Source organism: Monodon monoceros, unplaced genomic scaffold (assembly GCF_005190385.1).
Source record: "Monodon monoceros isolate NGI ecotype Baffin Bay Population unplaced genomic scaffold, NGI_Narwhal_1 Super_Scaffold_18, whole genome shotgun sequence".
NCBI lineage: Eukaryota > Metazoa > Chordata > Mammalia > Artiodactyla > Monodontidae > Monodon > Monodon monoceros.
Window position 1 is genome coordinate 178,812,660 of NW_021703774.1, and position 15,906 is coordinate 178,828,565.

The 15,906-nt window shown below is 62.3% G+C and overlaps 1 protein-coding gene across 11 annotated transcripts in view; it reads right to left on the reverse strand.

Moving 5' to 3' along the window:
- Window positions 1-15,906, reverse strand: part of TP73 (tumor protein p73) — a 72,920-nt gene that overhangs the window by 35,998 nt on the left and 21,016 nt on the right. For 10 of the 11 annotated variants that reach the window (XM_029227780.1, XM_029227777.1, XM_029227778.1 and 7 more), the window contains exons 2-3: window positions 13,325-13,413; window positions 12,802-12,922 (exon numbers count right to left, since the gene is read on the reverse strand). The exons of the other annotated variant lie outside the window; for it this stretch is intronic. In XM_029227780.1, the coding sequence (XP_029083613.1) occupies window positions 12,802-12,922; window positions 13,325-13,383 (180 nt within the window). In that variant the 5' untranslated portion in view covers window positions 13,384-13,413. The remainder of the gene's footprint in view (window positions 1-12,801; window positions 12,923-13,324; window positions 13,414-15,906) is intronic. 11 annotated transcript variants of the gene reach the window in all.

Here is a 15,906-nt window from a genome sequence, read left to right on the forward strand (position 1 = left end):
GTTAGGGTTAGGGTTAGGGTTAGGGTTAGGGTTAGAGTGGGGCAGACATGCGTCTGTTTGTCACCACTGTCAACCCAGGTTTGAGGCCCTGGGGTCTGATCTCAGAGGCTCTACCTGGGGAGGGTCGGCCAGGTGCCCCCTCCTCTGGCATTCTCTGTCTGCTCTGACCCCCAGTGTCCCCGTGCTCCCCGGAGGATACCAAAACCAGACTTTCAAAAAATAGAGAATGAAACTTCCAACTCCATGATCTTCGCTGGCAGGCATGTCTGGGCTTGGGTGCAACCTCGCCCAGAGGTAAGTGACTGACAGGCCATCTAAGCTCTGGCTGGGAGATAACCCGTCCCACTCGGAGCAGGACCTCCATCCCGCTGGTATTTCCCACAGCATCTCCAGGAGTCTGTGATTAAACGGATGGAAATGCCAACAAGATTCGACTTGTGCTTGGGGGGAAAGGCTCCCTCTCCTCCTGAAAATATGCACATATGCTCTCTCCTCTCACGGGGCCTTGCCCAATCCTAGTCAGGGCCATGTGGAACTTTCCACACCTTGCGCTGGGCTGCCAGGGTGGCGTGTGCCTGCAGGACCTGCAGCCGAAGCCTCCGCCTGCTGACGGCGCTGCTGAGACTGTGAGGGCGCAGCCTGGACCCGAGAGCCTCCACAGGGTCCCCCAGGGGGGTCTGGGGTCTCAGGCTGTGCCCCTGCCAGGCTCTGCAGAGCTGCCTGGGAACAGGCAGGTGACCCATGGGATGCAGAGATTTTTTTTTTAACCATCAGGAAATGAGCCCAGTCCACGCCCCACCTCCCAGCATGCTGAGAGCCTGGAAGGAAAGTGGGGAGCTTGGTGATCTGTCACAGGCCCAGCTCGAGGGGTACGGCAGGGGTATGGGCTCCTCTCTCCTCCCTGAGCACCACTGGGGGGGCGGTCTGCCCTCACCCCCTGCCTGCGCCCCCAGAGCCTGAGTCACGTGTCCCCTGACATCCTTTAATCCATCCATCACTCTGTCCGTCTGTCTGTCCATCCTGCAGACGCTAAGCATGCCCCGCCTGCACCAGACACTGAGGACACCAAGGGGGCCATCATGGGGAGGCGGCCCGCCTCAGTGGGGACAATTGTGACAAGTGCAACGAAGGGGCAGGGAGGGTGCTGCGGGATGGCACAGAGGGGAGGAGGGGGCAGCCCGCAGAACTGGGGACAGCCTGGACTTAGTGAGTCCTGAGGGCCGACCCCGGTCCCTCCCTCCAGCTCTGAAGCCAGGACCAGCTTCCTGGCAGGGGGTGCAGCTCAGCCCTTCAACACACATCTCCCGGGCACCGCCCAGGCCCTGGGAGACAGCGGTGGGCACAGAGACACAGCCCGTACTCTGCACCCTCCAGCCTCCAGAGCTTAACTCCCATGAGGGGACAGCAGAGAAGCAGCGAACCAGGCTTCAGAACAGGCTGACGGCAAAGGAAGAAGACAAAAGCAACCCAGCGGGGGGCGGCCGGGCCAGGGGGGCTCCTCCAGGAAGATGCCACCGCCTGCCCAGGCACTGGGGAGGTCTAGACCCAGATGTCTGAGAGGGCCAGAGAGCCGCGGGGCCGAGGGCGGGACATTGCTCAGAGTAGCAGAACCCTCCCTCCGGGAGCCCACGGGGGACTGAACGCAGGAGGGACCCTCTAGCTCCGAGTCGAGTGGGAGCTGCATGGGGCCAGCACGATCCAGGTCAGGCTGACAGGCCCTAAAGAGCAGGATGCTGGGCGCCGCAGGAGGGGCCCAGGAACAGCTCCCAGGTGCTGGCCAAGTGAAAGAAGGAAGGAAGGTGGATTTTCCGCCAGCTGAGAAGGGACAGTCACCCATGGGGGTCGGAGGGGGATGTATTACGTGGAAGTGGGGATGCCAGAGGTCTGGCGCTGCGGGGATAGACCTAGAACCTGGCGAAGGGGCAGGAGGCCGGGCCAGCGAGCCTGGCTGATGGGGCGACCCCTCTGTCCCCCTGAATCAGGCTCCGGCATCTCCTTCCAGAAAGGTCAGTCCCTCCCCGAGCCCCGAGAGCCTTGCAACCTCTCAGCGCACAGCAGGGAGAGGCTGCTGCTCCGTCCCCAGCCCAGGGCCTCCCTGCTCCCAGCTCAGCTCTGTCCTCTCCCAGCCACGGAACGGGACTGCCAGGTCCCCAGAGGCCCGTCCTTTTTCTGTCCTTGTCGCCTCCCACCTCCCAGCATCGTGCCGCCCCTCCCCCCGCTTCCCAGGCCGCCCCTCTCGTCTGCTTGGTGGCGTCTCTCCCTGTGCTCGGCTCCGACCCTCTCCCTGCGTGGGGCCCCACCCCGCCCTGACTGTGAACCCTACCTGTGCCAGACTCCCCAGTGGTCACCTCCACCCACACCCTCCAGCACGCAGGACTCCTGCCCCGAAGTGTCCAAGCCGCTGCTCCAGCCAATGCGGCCCCGGCTCCGCACCGCCCTCCCATCCGCGAGGCTCCAGAACCCTGGGCGTTGTCCTCGGTCCTCTCCTGCCCTTATTCCAGAGATCAAACAGCCTCCCTCTCACCCGATCACTTCCCACCACCTCCCGTGATGCCTCCATTCCACTGGGCGGCCCTTGTTGGGCTCGACCTGCTTTGCCCGCACCGCACATCCCCTCCCTCCCTCCCTCCCTCCCTTGGCTTCAGGAACTCCACGCTCTACTTCCGTCCCACCTCCCACGGTCCTCCGTCTGCTGCTTGCGTCTCACACACGGCACAGTCAACACAGAACGCTTACTTTTCACCCCAAATCCCACTTCTTCAGTTTCCCAGCTGAATAAGTGATCACTCCCTTCACCCAGTCACCTGGGTCCAAACCCCCAGCCCATCAGCAGATCCTGTCCGTCTGGAACCCCAGGGCTCTCAGCCCCTCCCCTGCTCCCACCCGGTCCAAGGTGCCTACATCCCTCTCCATCCCAGGCCTCCAGCCGGCTCCCAGCCTTGCCCTGCCCTCCTGTGGTCTGCTCTCAGCGCTGCAGCCCAGGCAGCTTCTAGAACTCACGAGGGATCACGCCCTCCTCCTGTGTGCCCTCATAGGCAGTAGCAGGCACTCAGCAAATATTTCTTAAAGCACTGATTGACTTTTCCCTCCTGGGGTCCTCCTGTCCAAGGCTGCCCCTCCTATAGGAGCTGTCCCGTCCGTAGCGACAGGTGGGACCCTGCTCCAGGTTGCACGGGAGACCCAAGCGCTGTGCCCTCCCGTGCTACCCCAGCTCAGGGCACACACCTACGAGGCCCACCGTGGGCCTGGCCGATGGGACGGTGGCATGGGGCCAGGCCCAGTCACCCGAGACCAAGCCTTCGATGACCCTGCGGCCCAGACGGACCTGGGCCCGTCAACAGAGGCAGGCATGGGGGAGCCAGTGCTGTCCAGCACAGCCCTTCTCATCTCCTGCAAGTCTAAACTGATACACAGTGAAACAGGAGCCTGGGAGGCGGCTGGGTGGGGTCCCTGGATGCCCACCCAAAAGAGGAGTGGACGGGGAAAGTTGGAGAGTCTGGGTGCTCTCCACGCTCATCCCATCTGAGAAGGGGCCCATGGGGCGTGCCCCTGGCTCCCTTCTGCCCTGTGAGCTGCTGGTCTGTGTAGGTGGGAGAAGATGCTTGGACCAGCAGCAAGCCCACCCTGGCACCAGCTGAAGGACCCCAGTAAGTGGGCCACGGCAGGGGGTTGTCCAGCCCTGACCGGGAAGCTGTGGGCCGTTGGCACAGCACGGGCTACGGGCAGCAGCATCAGAACCGGGGCTCAGAGTGGTGGGTCCCGGGGAGCTTCCCTGGTGGTCCAGCGGTTAAGACTCTGTGCTCCCCGTGCAGGGGGCCCGGGTTCGATCCCTGGTCAAGGAACTAGATTCCACATGCCGCAACTAAAGGTCCCGGTGCAGCCAAATAAATAAATAAATATTTTTTTTTAAAAAGAGGTGGGGCTTCCCTGGTGGCGCAGGGGTTGAGAGTCCGCCTGCCGATGCAGGCGACGCGGGTTCGTGCCCCGGTCCGGGAAGATCCCACGTGCCGCGGAGCGGCTGGGCCCGTGAGCCATGGCCGCTGAGCCTGCGCGTCCGGAGCCTGTGCTCCACAACGGGAGATGCCACAACAGTGAGAGGCCCGCGTACCGCAAAAAAAAAAAAAAAAAAAAAAAGACGTAAAGAAAAAAAAGAAAGGTGGGTCCCACAGGAGACCCAGGCAGGGGCCCCGACAGCATCCTGCAGCTCCATGCCTCCTTCCCTGCCCAGTGGGCTCGCAATAACCACAAAGGCGACCGCATGACCTCAAGTTCAACCCTTTTTGTTCATACCACTTCCCCTCTGCATGCAGTGGTAAGATCACAAATACTCTCCCTCTGGGACGGAAACGGAGACACTTTCACAAATCCGTATGACCCAGCCCAGCCCAGCCCACCTGGCCCAGAAGGGGCTCCAGCAGCCTCTACCTACCATCAGAGCTGCTCTAGGCACTTGTTGACCAAACGAATGAACAGGCCACAGTCATCCTGGGTCTACAGGAAGCCAGGTGATGATGGGGTTGGCCATTGCTGGTCCCCAGGGCGGGGCGGCGGCGGCAGCAGGGTGGATGCCAGCAGCCCCCTGCTGCCGACAGCTCCTGCAGGAAGGCGATGCTCCAAGGCCCAGAGCCGGGGGGCCCGTGCCTCCCATCACTGACCCCTCCCCCTCCCTGAAAGGCAAAGAGCTGCAGCCTCGGCTGACTTACACTGAGACACCCATTTCGTTCGAGAGAAAAGATTATACCAGAGTCCTGCATGTCCGCGGGGCTTCTCAGCTGGCCGGGCAGGGACACTGGTCTCCAGGTCCCCGGGCCTCTGGCTCTGCCTTGGGTTCCGTGTATGACTACAGACCCCCAGGCGGCAGGGAGACAGTCCCTCCCGGCTCACACACCATCTTCATGGAGAGGCTGGGGGTACAAGGCTGCTCCCCGGGGAGCCCCTGGCCACTGTATGAGCCCAGTGACAGGTGTTAGTGGGTAAATGAATCAGTAACGGAATAAGTGACAGAAGGGAGCCAGGAGGACTCTAGCTGTGGCCTGCCTGGGGCTGTACCCTTTTCCAGGGCTGGGTTTCAGATAAAAACCTCATGCCGTGGGTGGGAGAGGCCATGAAGCTTCCAGATGTGAGTGAACGGAGCCAGTGCCTGGGTCAGCCCGTGTAGACGGGCCGTACACCCCTCACCCCTCCTGGGTCCCCCACACGGCATCACTCTTCCCATGGCCTTGCCTGGGGACACCCACCTGCAGGCACAAAGACATGTACCTGTTCCAACACACAATGCGAACAACAGCACACACACCCACTGTCACTCACACGCTCAGACACACGCACACAAACACACCTTTGGGCACGCACAGGGCCAAGGGACTGCAGCTCTTTGTGGCTCTGCGCTCATGGCTCCTGTCCTCCACCCGCCGAGCTTGGGGACACCTGGACTCTGTCCAACTGTCCATCCCAACCCTCTGCCCGCTGCTGGGTCTCCCACAGGGCAGGTGGTACCCATGGCCCCCACGCCATCCACCTCCCTGGCAGGAAAAAGGCCCGGTGGGGAGCAGCTGAGCCCCAGCTCAACCTGCTCAACTAGCAGCCTGGTGACCGCTGGCCCCAGGGACTGGGCACACCTGGAAAAGAGCCTCCCTTCCTTCCCTTCCTTCCTCCCTTCCTTCCCTCTGCCCGGCCCACTGCCATCGTGAGGGGCAACAGGACACCTCGAAGCCAGCTTTCTGTGAGCCCCTGACCCGCAGCTTGGCCGGCAGGAAACACTCCTGCCCCCGCAGCCAAATGAGCGGCTTCCCAGGTGAGGATGCTCTTGTCCTGGGAGCAGGTGGTGGCAGCCCAACAGCCAGCCAGAGCCCAAGGAGCAAAGACATCCTCCAGGGTACACTGAGCTCCTGCAGCCGGGGGCAGGGCCGGGCAGGTGGGGTGGCCCGCCCTGAGCCTCGGACAGCCCAAAGCCAGGGAGTGAGGGAAACCCGCACGTCTCTAGGGAGGGCCACCAGCTGACCAGACTCCCACCCACCCTCCTCCCCCTGGCTGTTGGTCCTGCCCAGCCAGTGGGCACTGGTCCCCAGAGCTTCTCCAGGATGGGCAGGCACCTGCCTCCGCCCCTGGGGCCAGCCCCAGCCCGTCGGCACCTCCTGCCTGCCTCTGCTCACCCTGGATGGCGGCATCCCCTCCGGCCCCAGGTGCCGAGCAGGGCGACAGACAAGAGAATGCCCCGTGCATCCTCCACCACGGCGAAAGCCCCACCAAGGCCCCCTGAGAAGGATGCACGAAGCGCACCTACCGAGGCGAAGTGCTGCACGGGGTCACTGACGTACAGCATGGTGGGCGCACGGGGGTCTGCACACGCCGGGGAGCTGGCGTGCTGCGGGGCGAGGCATGGGGATGGGCGGCCGGGGAGCCGGGGGCAGGGGTGCGGGCGCCCGGCAGGGTGGACCCAGGCAGAGAGGCTCCGTGGCTAGGCGGGCAGAAGCACAGGACGCTCCAGAACATGTGGGCTGGCCATGGGCACTTTGGCCCTCTCCATCTGCCTTGGTCCTGTCAACTAGCTGCATCTAACAACAAAACGGGCGGCCCACCCCTTTATTCCTCATGACTATTCATCAAAGTCCAGGGCAGGCCTCAGCTTGCCCACTGCTGGGTCGGACCGCACCAAGGCGGCTGCGCAGGGAGGGGGTGGCCGCGGGGCCATGGGCGGCCTCTGCAGTGAGGCTGCGCCTGGCTCCTTCTGAGATGCTGCCTACGGGAGGCCCTGGGGGCCACAGGCCTCCACCCCAGAGCATCAGGGGGCCAGCCCGGGCCCTCAAGAGCTCGGGAGGCAAAGCCAGGCCACCCCGCAGGGAACAGATGGTGCTTCCGGCCCTGCGCCCAGGGTGGAGCGAATCTCACTCCTGCCTAGGGAATGTGGTGGCCCTCCAGGGCTGCCCCAAAGGGCTGAGCAGAGACGAGACACACTCAGGGAGGCTTGCTGCCTGCGGAAACCCACAGGGAGCCTGGCAACGGAGTGAGCATCTGGGTGTGGCCCAACGCAGCCCAGAGCCCGCACCCCAGACGCTGCCCGGCCTGCCGCTGGCCGTGTCCCCACTGCTGCCGAGCCCCCGGAGTGAGAGGGAGGTGGTCCAGAAGGAGGACCGCTGGAGCCTCACCCATCGCAGTGCATGGACGGCACTGACCTCAGCACTGCCAGGGGCTCAGAGATGAGGGCCCGCCTCCCCGGCGGCTTCGCGGTGCTCACAGCCACTCCCTTTCTGGAGGACCAACCACTGTAACTTAACCGTCTTTGACACAAAGTTGGCACAGGGGCTGGGATCATCCCTGGGAGATCAACCGGGCCCAGATCACGTGAAAGTGGATGTGAAGTTTCCAAGCCCCCAGAGCCCAGCTGCTTCCATCCCCCAAGGAGAGCTTAAAAACTCACAAGGTGCTGAGAAGACGGCATGTAGACCCCATCTCTCTCCCGGCCTGTCCTCGGCACATCCCGGGGAGCTGGGAGCAGTGGGGTTACACAGAGGGAGGCCAGCCCGAGGAGCCCGTGATGCGTCCAGCCCCCCAGCTCCTCTGGCTGAGGGAAAGGGGGGTCCCAGGCAGGGGACGTGCAGCCAGGCGCTGCCCCCAAGAGGCTGGGCCGGGATCCCCCGGCTCAGGCTCTGGGTGCCTTGGCGGCTGCAGCCAAAAACACAACTCAGCACACGCGGCCTGAACCCCCGTGACTGCGTGTGGCCATCGCTGTCGCTCCCAATGCACAGGTGTCCCTCACTCACAATGAGACATCAGGGTTTGGGGGGCAGACCGATGCTCAGGAAGGGGGTCTGCAGCGGGGCCCAGGCTGCAAGTTCTGGCCAGAGGCAGCGGCCGAGAGCCTTCCTAACAGGATGCCCGCAGGCGGGAAGGCCGGCGCGGGGTGGGGGATGGGGGTGAGGGGGGAAGACTGTCGGTCAGTGAGATTCCTGTGGGTGTTGCCAGGGCTTCTCCCAAGAGGGCCGGGGGGCTTGGCAGGTGGCTGGATGGAGGGACACACAGGTAGGTAGGAGAGGAGGGGGAGGGCCTGGGCTCAAGCACAGGGCGTTGCGCAACATTGGGCAAAATTCGAGTTGATCGAAAGGGACGCTATCTGGGTGGGCCTGACCTAATCAGGGCGACCTCCTCCTGATGGCCTCAGGGGCAAACCGCCAGGCTGTGGAGGGCCCGCATGGCGGGGTGCGGCAGGCGGCCTCTAGAAGCCAAGAACAGTGGCCCTGGGCCAGTGACCAGCGAGAACCTGACACTGAGCTCTGCCAACAACCAGGGCCTGGAAGAGGTCCCGGCCTCAGACAAGATGGCAGAGTCCTCACTGATACTTTGGGTACAGCCTGGTGAGACCCTGAGCAGGGGGCCCAGTGGGATGCAGGGAGGGGGCAGGCATGGGCAGCCAGGGTGGCAGGAGGCGCTCAGACTCCGGAAGGATGGGCGGGGGAGACAGGGAAGGGATGGTCAGGGAGGAGAGCCCGCCAGCCTCAACCTCAACCAGCCCCATCCTCAACCAAGCTCCCCTTTCCTCCATCTCAACCTTTCGTGCATCGTCACAGCTGGCCAGAGCCCTGCCCCCTTCCGTTTTTTTGGAGGCTTTCGGGATCCCAGTGCCCCCGTCAGGGATCGAACCCAGGCCCCTCGGTGTTGAAAGCACCAAGTCCTATCCACTGGACCGGCAAGGAAGTCCCCCTGCCCCCGTTTTGTCCTGAGGGACACTGAGAATCAGAAAGCCTGGATGGCCCAAAGCCCAGGCCCAGACCCAGCACGGGGTGCATACGGCCGCTGCCTGCTCAGGACCCCATGAGCGCTCACCATGGGGGGCTTCATCCTGTCCATGCTCCTTTCAGACTGTGAGGGCCTCCAGGGCCAGGGGAGACCCTACAAGGTTCCCCTTGTCACGGCACCCGCCGGGGGCCCAGGAGTCACCTCCCACCTCGTGTCCTCTGGGCAGCCCTCATTTCGAGCCCACAGGAGGCCAGGTGTTCCCCTCTCTCCTCTTGCAGGAGGTGGGGCCCTATTTTATAGGTGCTTGTCATGGGTGAGCCGCCGGGGGTCTACAGGGACAGCTAGAACTGGAGGCCACCACACAGGGCAGGAGCTCCACCAAAGGGCCCCAAGGTGGGCCTGGGGCGCCGGGTTCTTCCCTGGCACAGCGGGCTCTGGGGCTGGAAGCAGCTGCTCCCGGGCCCTCCCTGGCTCCACTGTTCTGGGTTCCAGGGGGAACAGCTCTCTTAAACTCAGCCCTTGTCCATGGTCTCAGCATCACGTCTAGTGTTTGTCATGCGTTCCTACATGTCAGGCACCATCAGTCTTCCTCGCAACCTTGGCTTAGATCCTCACTGGCCCATTCTACAGACAAGAAAACTGAGGCCCAGAGGGTCAAATAACTCTCCAAGCAAAGAAGAGGCAGGGGTGGGATCTGACCTCCGAGCCCCCGACGCCCTTTGCACCATCTCGGCCCTGTGGTGCGGTGGACCCTGGCTGCAACGACCTCAGGGAGCTCAGCGTCCCCACCAAGAATCTGTGCTCTGGGACTCCTCCAAGGCCGAGGGGCCAAGTGCTCCCATAGGGGCCCTTCTCCTTCTCCTTTAACTGCCCGACTCGGCTTCCTCAGCTGCCCAGCATGGGAGGAGGGTGGTCCGAGGCCCCGCAGGGCTGGCGGAGCCTCTGCTGGGACCCCATACAGCCCGTCACCCCAGGTCCCCAAGTGAGGGCACCGAGGCTCAGAGACATGGGGACTCGAACCCGGGACAGACTGGCTCCTCGGGCGAGGCCCCTCCCACTCTGCCTGTTCCCACCGGCCACTGAAGCAGCGGTTAAGGGCGTCCCGGGGGTCCGCAACGGCCTGTTTCCTGACAGGGCCAGGGGTGTTGCTCAGGAACCTGCAGGTCCGGCAGGAAGTAATCTGCTTGGTCACCACCAAGGCAACCGAGCAGGGTGGAGACCCAAGGCCCCCAGACCACAGTGTGTGCCACGCCCAAGGACTAGTGTCCCCCGATGCGAGGACTGTGCCTGCCTTGGCCTCAGCCTTTTCCTGGATGAGCCCCACAACCCGGCGAGGGGGGGTGGCCCCAGAGCCTGGGGCTGGGGTACGGGCACCCTTCATCTCAGAGGACAGCGGCCAGAGGGAGCGGCATGGGGGCCCGTGTGTGTATGTGTGTGTGTGCACGAGTGCGGGCACGCGTTTACATGGGCCTGAATCATGACTACAGGGCGGGTGGCGACTGAGAACTTTTGACTCTGCAGCTCCTGCTTTCTTGACCTGGAGCCTGGCCTGGGGAGCACTTGACCTGTTACCAGCCTGGAGGAGGGGCTACCCCCCTCCCCGCTGAGCCCCAGGCTTTCCCTGACGAGGGACCTGCTGGTGGGTGGGGATGGAGCCACGGGGGTGGGGGTGAGGCACTCAGGAGTCCCCACCCGCACCCCAGCATCACCAGGTCGCCCTCAGCAGCACAGCGTCTGCCGGGGCTGTTTTCTGGCCAGAAGGTCAGGTCTTCTCCGCCTCCAGTCTGGACTTTAAGACAACACCACCCAGTTCAACTCTGCGGGGCTTCCTGCCTGCACCCTGGACTCCGTGGGCCCCTGCTCCAGGGGGTTGCGGACTCTCAACCACTGCGCCACCAGGGAAGCCCTGACAATTTGCTTTTTGATTGTAAAGTAAGTGCCTGACATTAGGCTTTGGATGGGTGAGGCACCGGCTTCAAAGACATGCACCTCGAAAGCCATACAACTATAGGTCAAGAGCCCAGCTGCCTCATCCCTGAAGGCTCCCGTTCAGAAAGTCCTGGGTGACCAGATAATGGACCTTGGAGTGACCCCACTTCTCCCTTTCACGGTTTAATTCCACTGTTATGTTTTAAATTCACCAGTAACGAATCAACCCCCCAAACCCTAGGCACCCCATCCTCAGCCCCAGTAAAGACAGAGCCCTGGGTCTCCTCTCTCTCTCTCTTTCTCTCCCCCGCCACCCCCCCCCCCCGCAGTGCAGGTAGTAGGACGCAGGTGAACACCCCAGGCATCCTAGCCCAGAGCATCACTATTGACAGGTTGAGATCCACCCAAGACAGTGGCGCCAGGACACTGATGTCCAGGAGGGGCGACTGGGACCGTGAGAGGTCAGGACCCTTGGCCCCTGGGGAGATGTTGGCAGACAGGAAGGAAATGGTCCAAAGGGACAGGGCGGCACTACATGGCCCCGCCCAGGTCCAGCGTCTGCCTCGGTTTCCTCACCTGTAAAATGGGACTATAACATGCAGATGTTTCTGCTCTGATGGTGTCCTGAGCAGAGGCAGGAGGCCTGGGCTGGGCAGGCAGATTCCTCAGGTCCACCCTGAGGGGCTCCTCAGAAGCAAGGATGTCACAGGGAGCTCACTGCCCCCCAGACCCCCACCTGCCCCAGTTGCGACTGCCCGAGCAGGTGCCTTCTCCTCGCCCCATGCGGGCCAGCGGGCCCTGGGCCAGCCCAGCATCCGAGACAGACACTGACGTAGGACGTAGGGACCCTTCCCCATCCCCCACCCCCTTGACCCTGGCTCATTCCCACGACCGGAGCCCCCATGGTCTCCACTGTTCACCAGATGCCTTGGACAGGTGTGTGTTGGGGTGAGGGCTCCGATCTGGAAGGCGGCTTTAGGGAGAGGGGCCCAGACTCTGAGCCCCCCCTGCCTCCAGAGTTCCCAGCTCTGTCTCCCTCCTGCACCCTGGCCCTGGCCTGGTGTGGTGCCCCAAGGCCACTGTGCTGGGCTGTGGGGGCCAGCGGCCATCCAGTGAGCCACCATCCAGGGAGCCCCCATCTGGGGAGCTGCAAGCGGCAGACCCAGGTGCTTCCCTCACGCACTTAGCCAAGGTCCCACAACAAGTCCCCGTCTGAGGGAGCTGCACAGCAAGGCTGTGGACAGGACGGAGCAGCCCCGGGTCCGGCAGAGGCTGTCCCAAGGAGGTGACCACAGGGGGCGCTGGGGATGGCAGGCGTCGCTGGGCCTCCCCGGGGCCAGGGGTCCTTATACACCCTCTTGTGTCTCTCCTGCCCCCCACCTCCTGGCCCACCAGTGCCTGGCAGTGGGCGGCCAGGGAGAGAGACAGGAGTGTGGCCACCACCCGGTTATCACAACCCTCCTCCAGCGTGGCAAGGCCTGAGACACCGCAGGGCTGGCGGCTGTCAGGGCCTCAGGTGTCCCTGCATCCCCCATCCAGCCTCCCTCCTCTGGAAACAGCAGCTCAAGCTTCCTTCGGGGTGCTCTTCCCCATAAGTCAGTGCCTGTGGTGGGCAGAGCCCACACCACTCCACTCCATCCTGATGCTGTTTCAGGGGACCCAGGCCATCAGAGGCACAGGGATGGCTCAGCGATAGGCATTCAGAGGTAGGCCTGCTGGACTCTGGGAAAGAGGGGTCCTTCCCCACAGGGAGGGGGATGATGATGGAGCCTTTACCATGAGAGGAGACGCTGCCTAAGAACAAAGCCACCACGGGGGAAGCAGAGCAAGAGACAGAGAGGCAGCTGTTTGAACACCTGGATCCAGCCATGCCTGAATTCATTCATACACCTAGATCCAGCCATGCCTGAAAGGCTTCCTACACCTGGATCCAGCCATGCCTGAAGGCCTTCGTACACCTGGAGTGACAGTTACATGAGCTGATACATCTTCCACTTTGCCATCTGAAATGTGCTGACAAACACAGAGAGGAAGCCGTACACCTGAGAGCCTGTTTCCTGGTTCTGCAGGCTCCCAGGACAAGACAGTCCACATTTACTGCCCCTACCCCGAGTCCTCCGCAGAGGGCAGCCCACTCACCATGACAGAAGTGGTCATGCCCTGCAGGTGGAAGACATCCATGCTGGCCTCCGCACCACCCACCACCTCATCATTCCCCTGGCCCGACTGGGGAAGGTCAAAGTAGGTGCTGTCCGGCTCCCTAAACAGAGGAGGGAAACAGAACAGGGAGCACAGCCATCAGCCCAGATGGCCCAGGCCTGGGGCTCAGGGCCAGCCCGCAGCTCCCGGGGGGCCTCCCTCTCCCACCTCCACGGATTCCTTCAGTCCCTTGTCTCCTCCGCTCCTTCCCTGACCCTCAGCCCCTGCGGCCTCCGGCCCCCTTACCCTACCAGCCTCTCCAGGGCTGGTGTGAGTGCCAGGCTGGAGTGGCCACACACAGGCTTTGTCCCCTGGACCCAACCCCTCTGGAGGACTGGTCAGAGGAAGAAGCCCAGACATTGGACCCTGCGTCTCCAGGAGAAAGCCCAAGGCAGCAGCTCCCTGTCCAGCCCCCGAGTCCATCGCAGCCCCCGAGTCCAGCGGGCTCAGAGGAGATACTCACAGAGAGCTCCAGAGGTGCTGGAACGTGGCCCCCTCGTCGGTGGCGGTAGACTGCGACATCTTCCCACTCCCGGCCGAGGGCAGCTTGCTCTGCCAGGAGGAAAGGACAAGAGTGTGGGTTGGGAGGGCATCCTCGGGCGCAGGTGGCAGGCGGGGCCGACAATGACCACTCGAGGACTCCCTGGCGTGCTAACCAGGCGCACGCCCTTCACCCAGCCCCTCCCTTCATCCTGCCCTTTCTGGGGGTGGGAACCGAGGTCTGGGGGTGGGCAGCCTGGCTTCAGACCCGGCTGGGGGCCTGGGCAGCAGGAGCTTCTCAAAGCCGCCACCCGTGAAATGGGGGTGACAGCAGCATCCCCTCATGGGGCTGCTGCAGGGCCCCTTGGGAGCACGAATTTCAAGTCTCTACTAGATAAGTCAGAAAGAGAAAGACAAATACCATATGAAATCACTTACATGTGGACTCTAAAAAAAAATGACACAAATGAACTTATATACGAAACCAAAACAAACTCACGTAGAGAACAGACTTGTGGTTGCCAAGGGGGAGGGGGCTGGGGGAGGGATGGAATGGGAGTTTAGAGTTAGCAGCTACAAACTAGTATGTATAGAACAGGTGAACAACAAGGTCCTACTGTACAGCAGAGGGAATTATACTCAATATCCTGTGATAAACTGTAATGGAAAAGAATATGAAAAAGAAGGCATATATGCGTATAACTGAGTCACTCTGCTGCACAGCAGAGACGAACACTACTTTGCAGATCAACTCTACTTCAATAAAAAATAAATTAAAAATAAAAACAAAACAAAAAAATAAAGTCTCTGCTGTGCCTGGGCCATAATTACACTGGAACACGCGTGGTCATTATTATTATGAGCTGCATCTCTAGGTTTGGCCTGGGGGCTGGCTCAAGCCAGGTTTGGGGGCTCCCGAGGCCCCAGCAGCTGGCGACAGCTTAGATCCCGGGTGCCCCCTGGGAAGGGCATGTGCAGGGCCCACCGGAGGCTGGAGCCGAGGCCCTGGTACGAGCCTGGCTGTGCCCGATTGCTGCAGGCTGGGCGGCCTTTCACCTCTGATGTGGGATCCTTGAGTACGGCCTGGACACAAAAGCAGTGTCAACCCCACGAGGCAGCCGCCAAGGCCGAGGCCGAGAAGCTTCTCTGTCACTGGAGGGGGTCACTGCACGAGTGGCCCCCCTTCAAGGAGATGCCCAGGGCTTGGGGCGCCCTGACTCAGTGCCTGCTGGCCTTTGTCCCCACTGTCACCCCTCCTGAGGGCCTCCATGCCCACCCGAAACAGCCACCCAGGAGGAGGTGGCGGTGACCACACCGGGCACATCTTGAACCCTTATCCTACGGTAGGGGGGAGGGGCAGGGAAACCAGAGCCCACCCTGCCCACTGCCCCCACCCAGGCCAAGGTGATGTCTCCCCTGGGCCAGCCTCCAGGCTCTTGGCAAGGGGCCACAGGAATCAGCTTGGCCACCGCCTGGCAGGGCCCAAGCGGGCAGGCCCGGACCTGCCCACGGCCGTCGGGGGAGGGAGGGTGCGGCCTGCAACCTGTCACTTTGTCTGTCCCCAGGCGGTGGGCCCTGAGAGAGGCCGGTGGCCTGCTCCTGGGGCTGCCACGTGCCAGGCCACCGTCCCTGGAGCAGCGGCACGAGCTGGGAGGGGCCGGGCAGGGCCGAGCGAGGATGGCCGGGACAAAGAGCTTGGAAAGTGCTGGCCACAAACCAACTCTCCAGCAGGCTCGGAGACCACTCCACCCACTCTCAGGAGACCAGGGCTCAGAGAGGTTATGTGACATGCCGAGGTCACACAGCATAGCTGTAAGTGCAGGGACAACCAAGTGGTTTTCTCAGAATTGGAAATTAACGTAGTCATGCCTCCTCCCCCCTTCACCTCAAACCCTCAGCACACAATCCACAGGATTTTAACAAGGGGCTGGTCAGCGCTCACTTGCATGCCTCCTGTGCTGGGGAGATCACTCCTATCCTGGGCTGAGCTATCCAAAACCCAGCAGGGCTGAGTAAGGCGTGGAGCTGGCCATGTGGTAACGCAGAACAGGGTGGACTTGGTAGGAAGCAGAACATGCCGGCCGGAGCAGGTCACTGCGCCGAAGCTGGGCAGAAACGCACCCTCACCCACTCTCCATGGCTGGTCCTTTTTGGATGAGCAGAGATTAGTCAGAGTGGCCTCTTGGTGTGGGCAGGGTGTACCAACACGAGGCTCAACTGGCCCAGGCCATTTGGTCCCACCCCCTTCATTTTGCTAATGGACCATCTAAGCCCAGAGACAGACAACGCCTTGACTAACATCACACAGCAAGTGGACGGCAAGATCCTGTCCCTGGTCACGGCAGCACCATTCACAACAGTGGAAAGGTGGAAACGGCCCAAAGGTGCATCAACGGATGAACAAATAAACAAATCCTGGTCGGTCCACACGCTGGAATATTACTCCATCATAAAAAGGAATGATCACTCACACCGGCTACGTCACTATGAACCTCAGAACATCATGCTGAGTGAAAGAGGCCACGTGCTATACGAGTCCATTTACGAGACATCCGGAACAGGTGA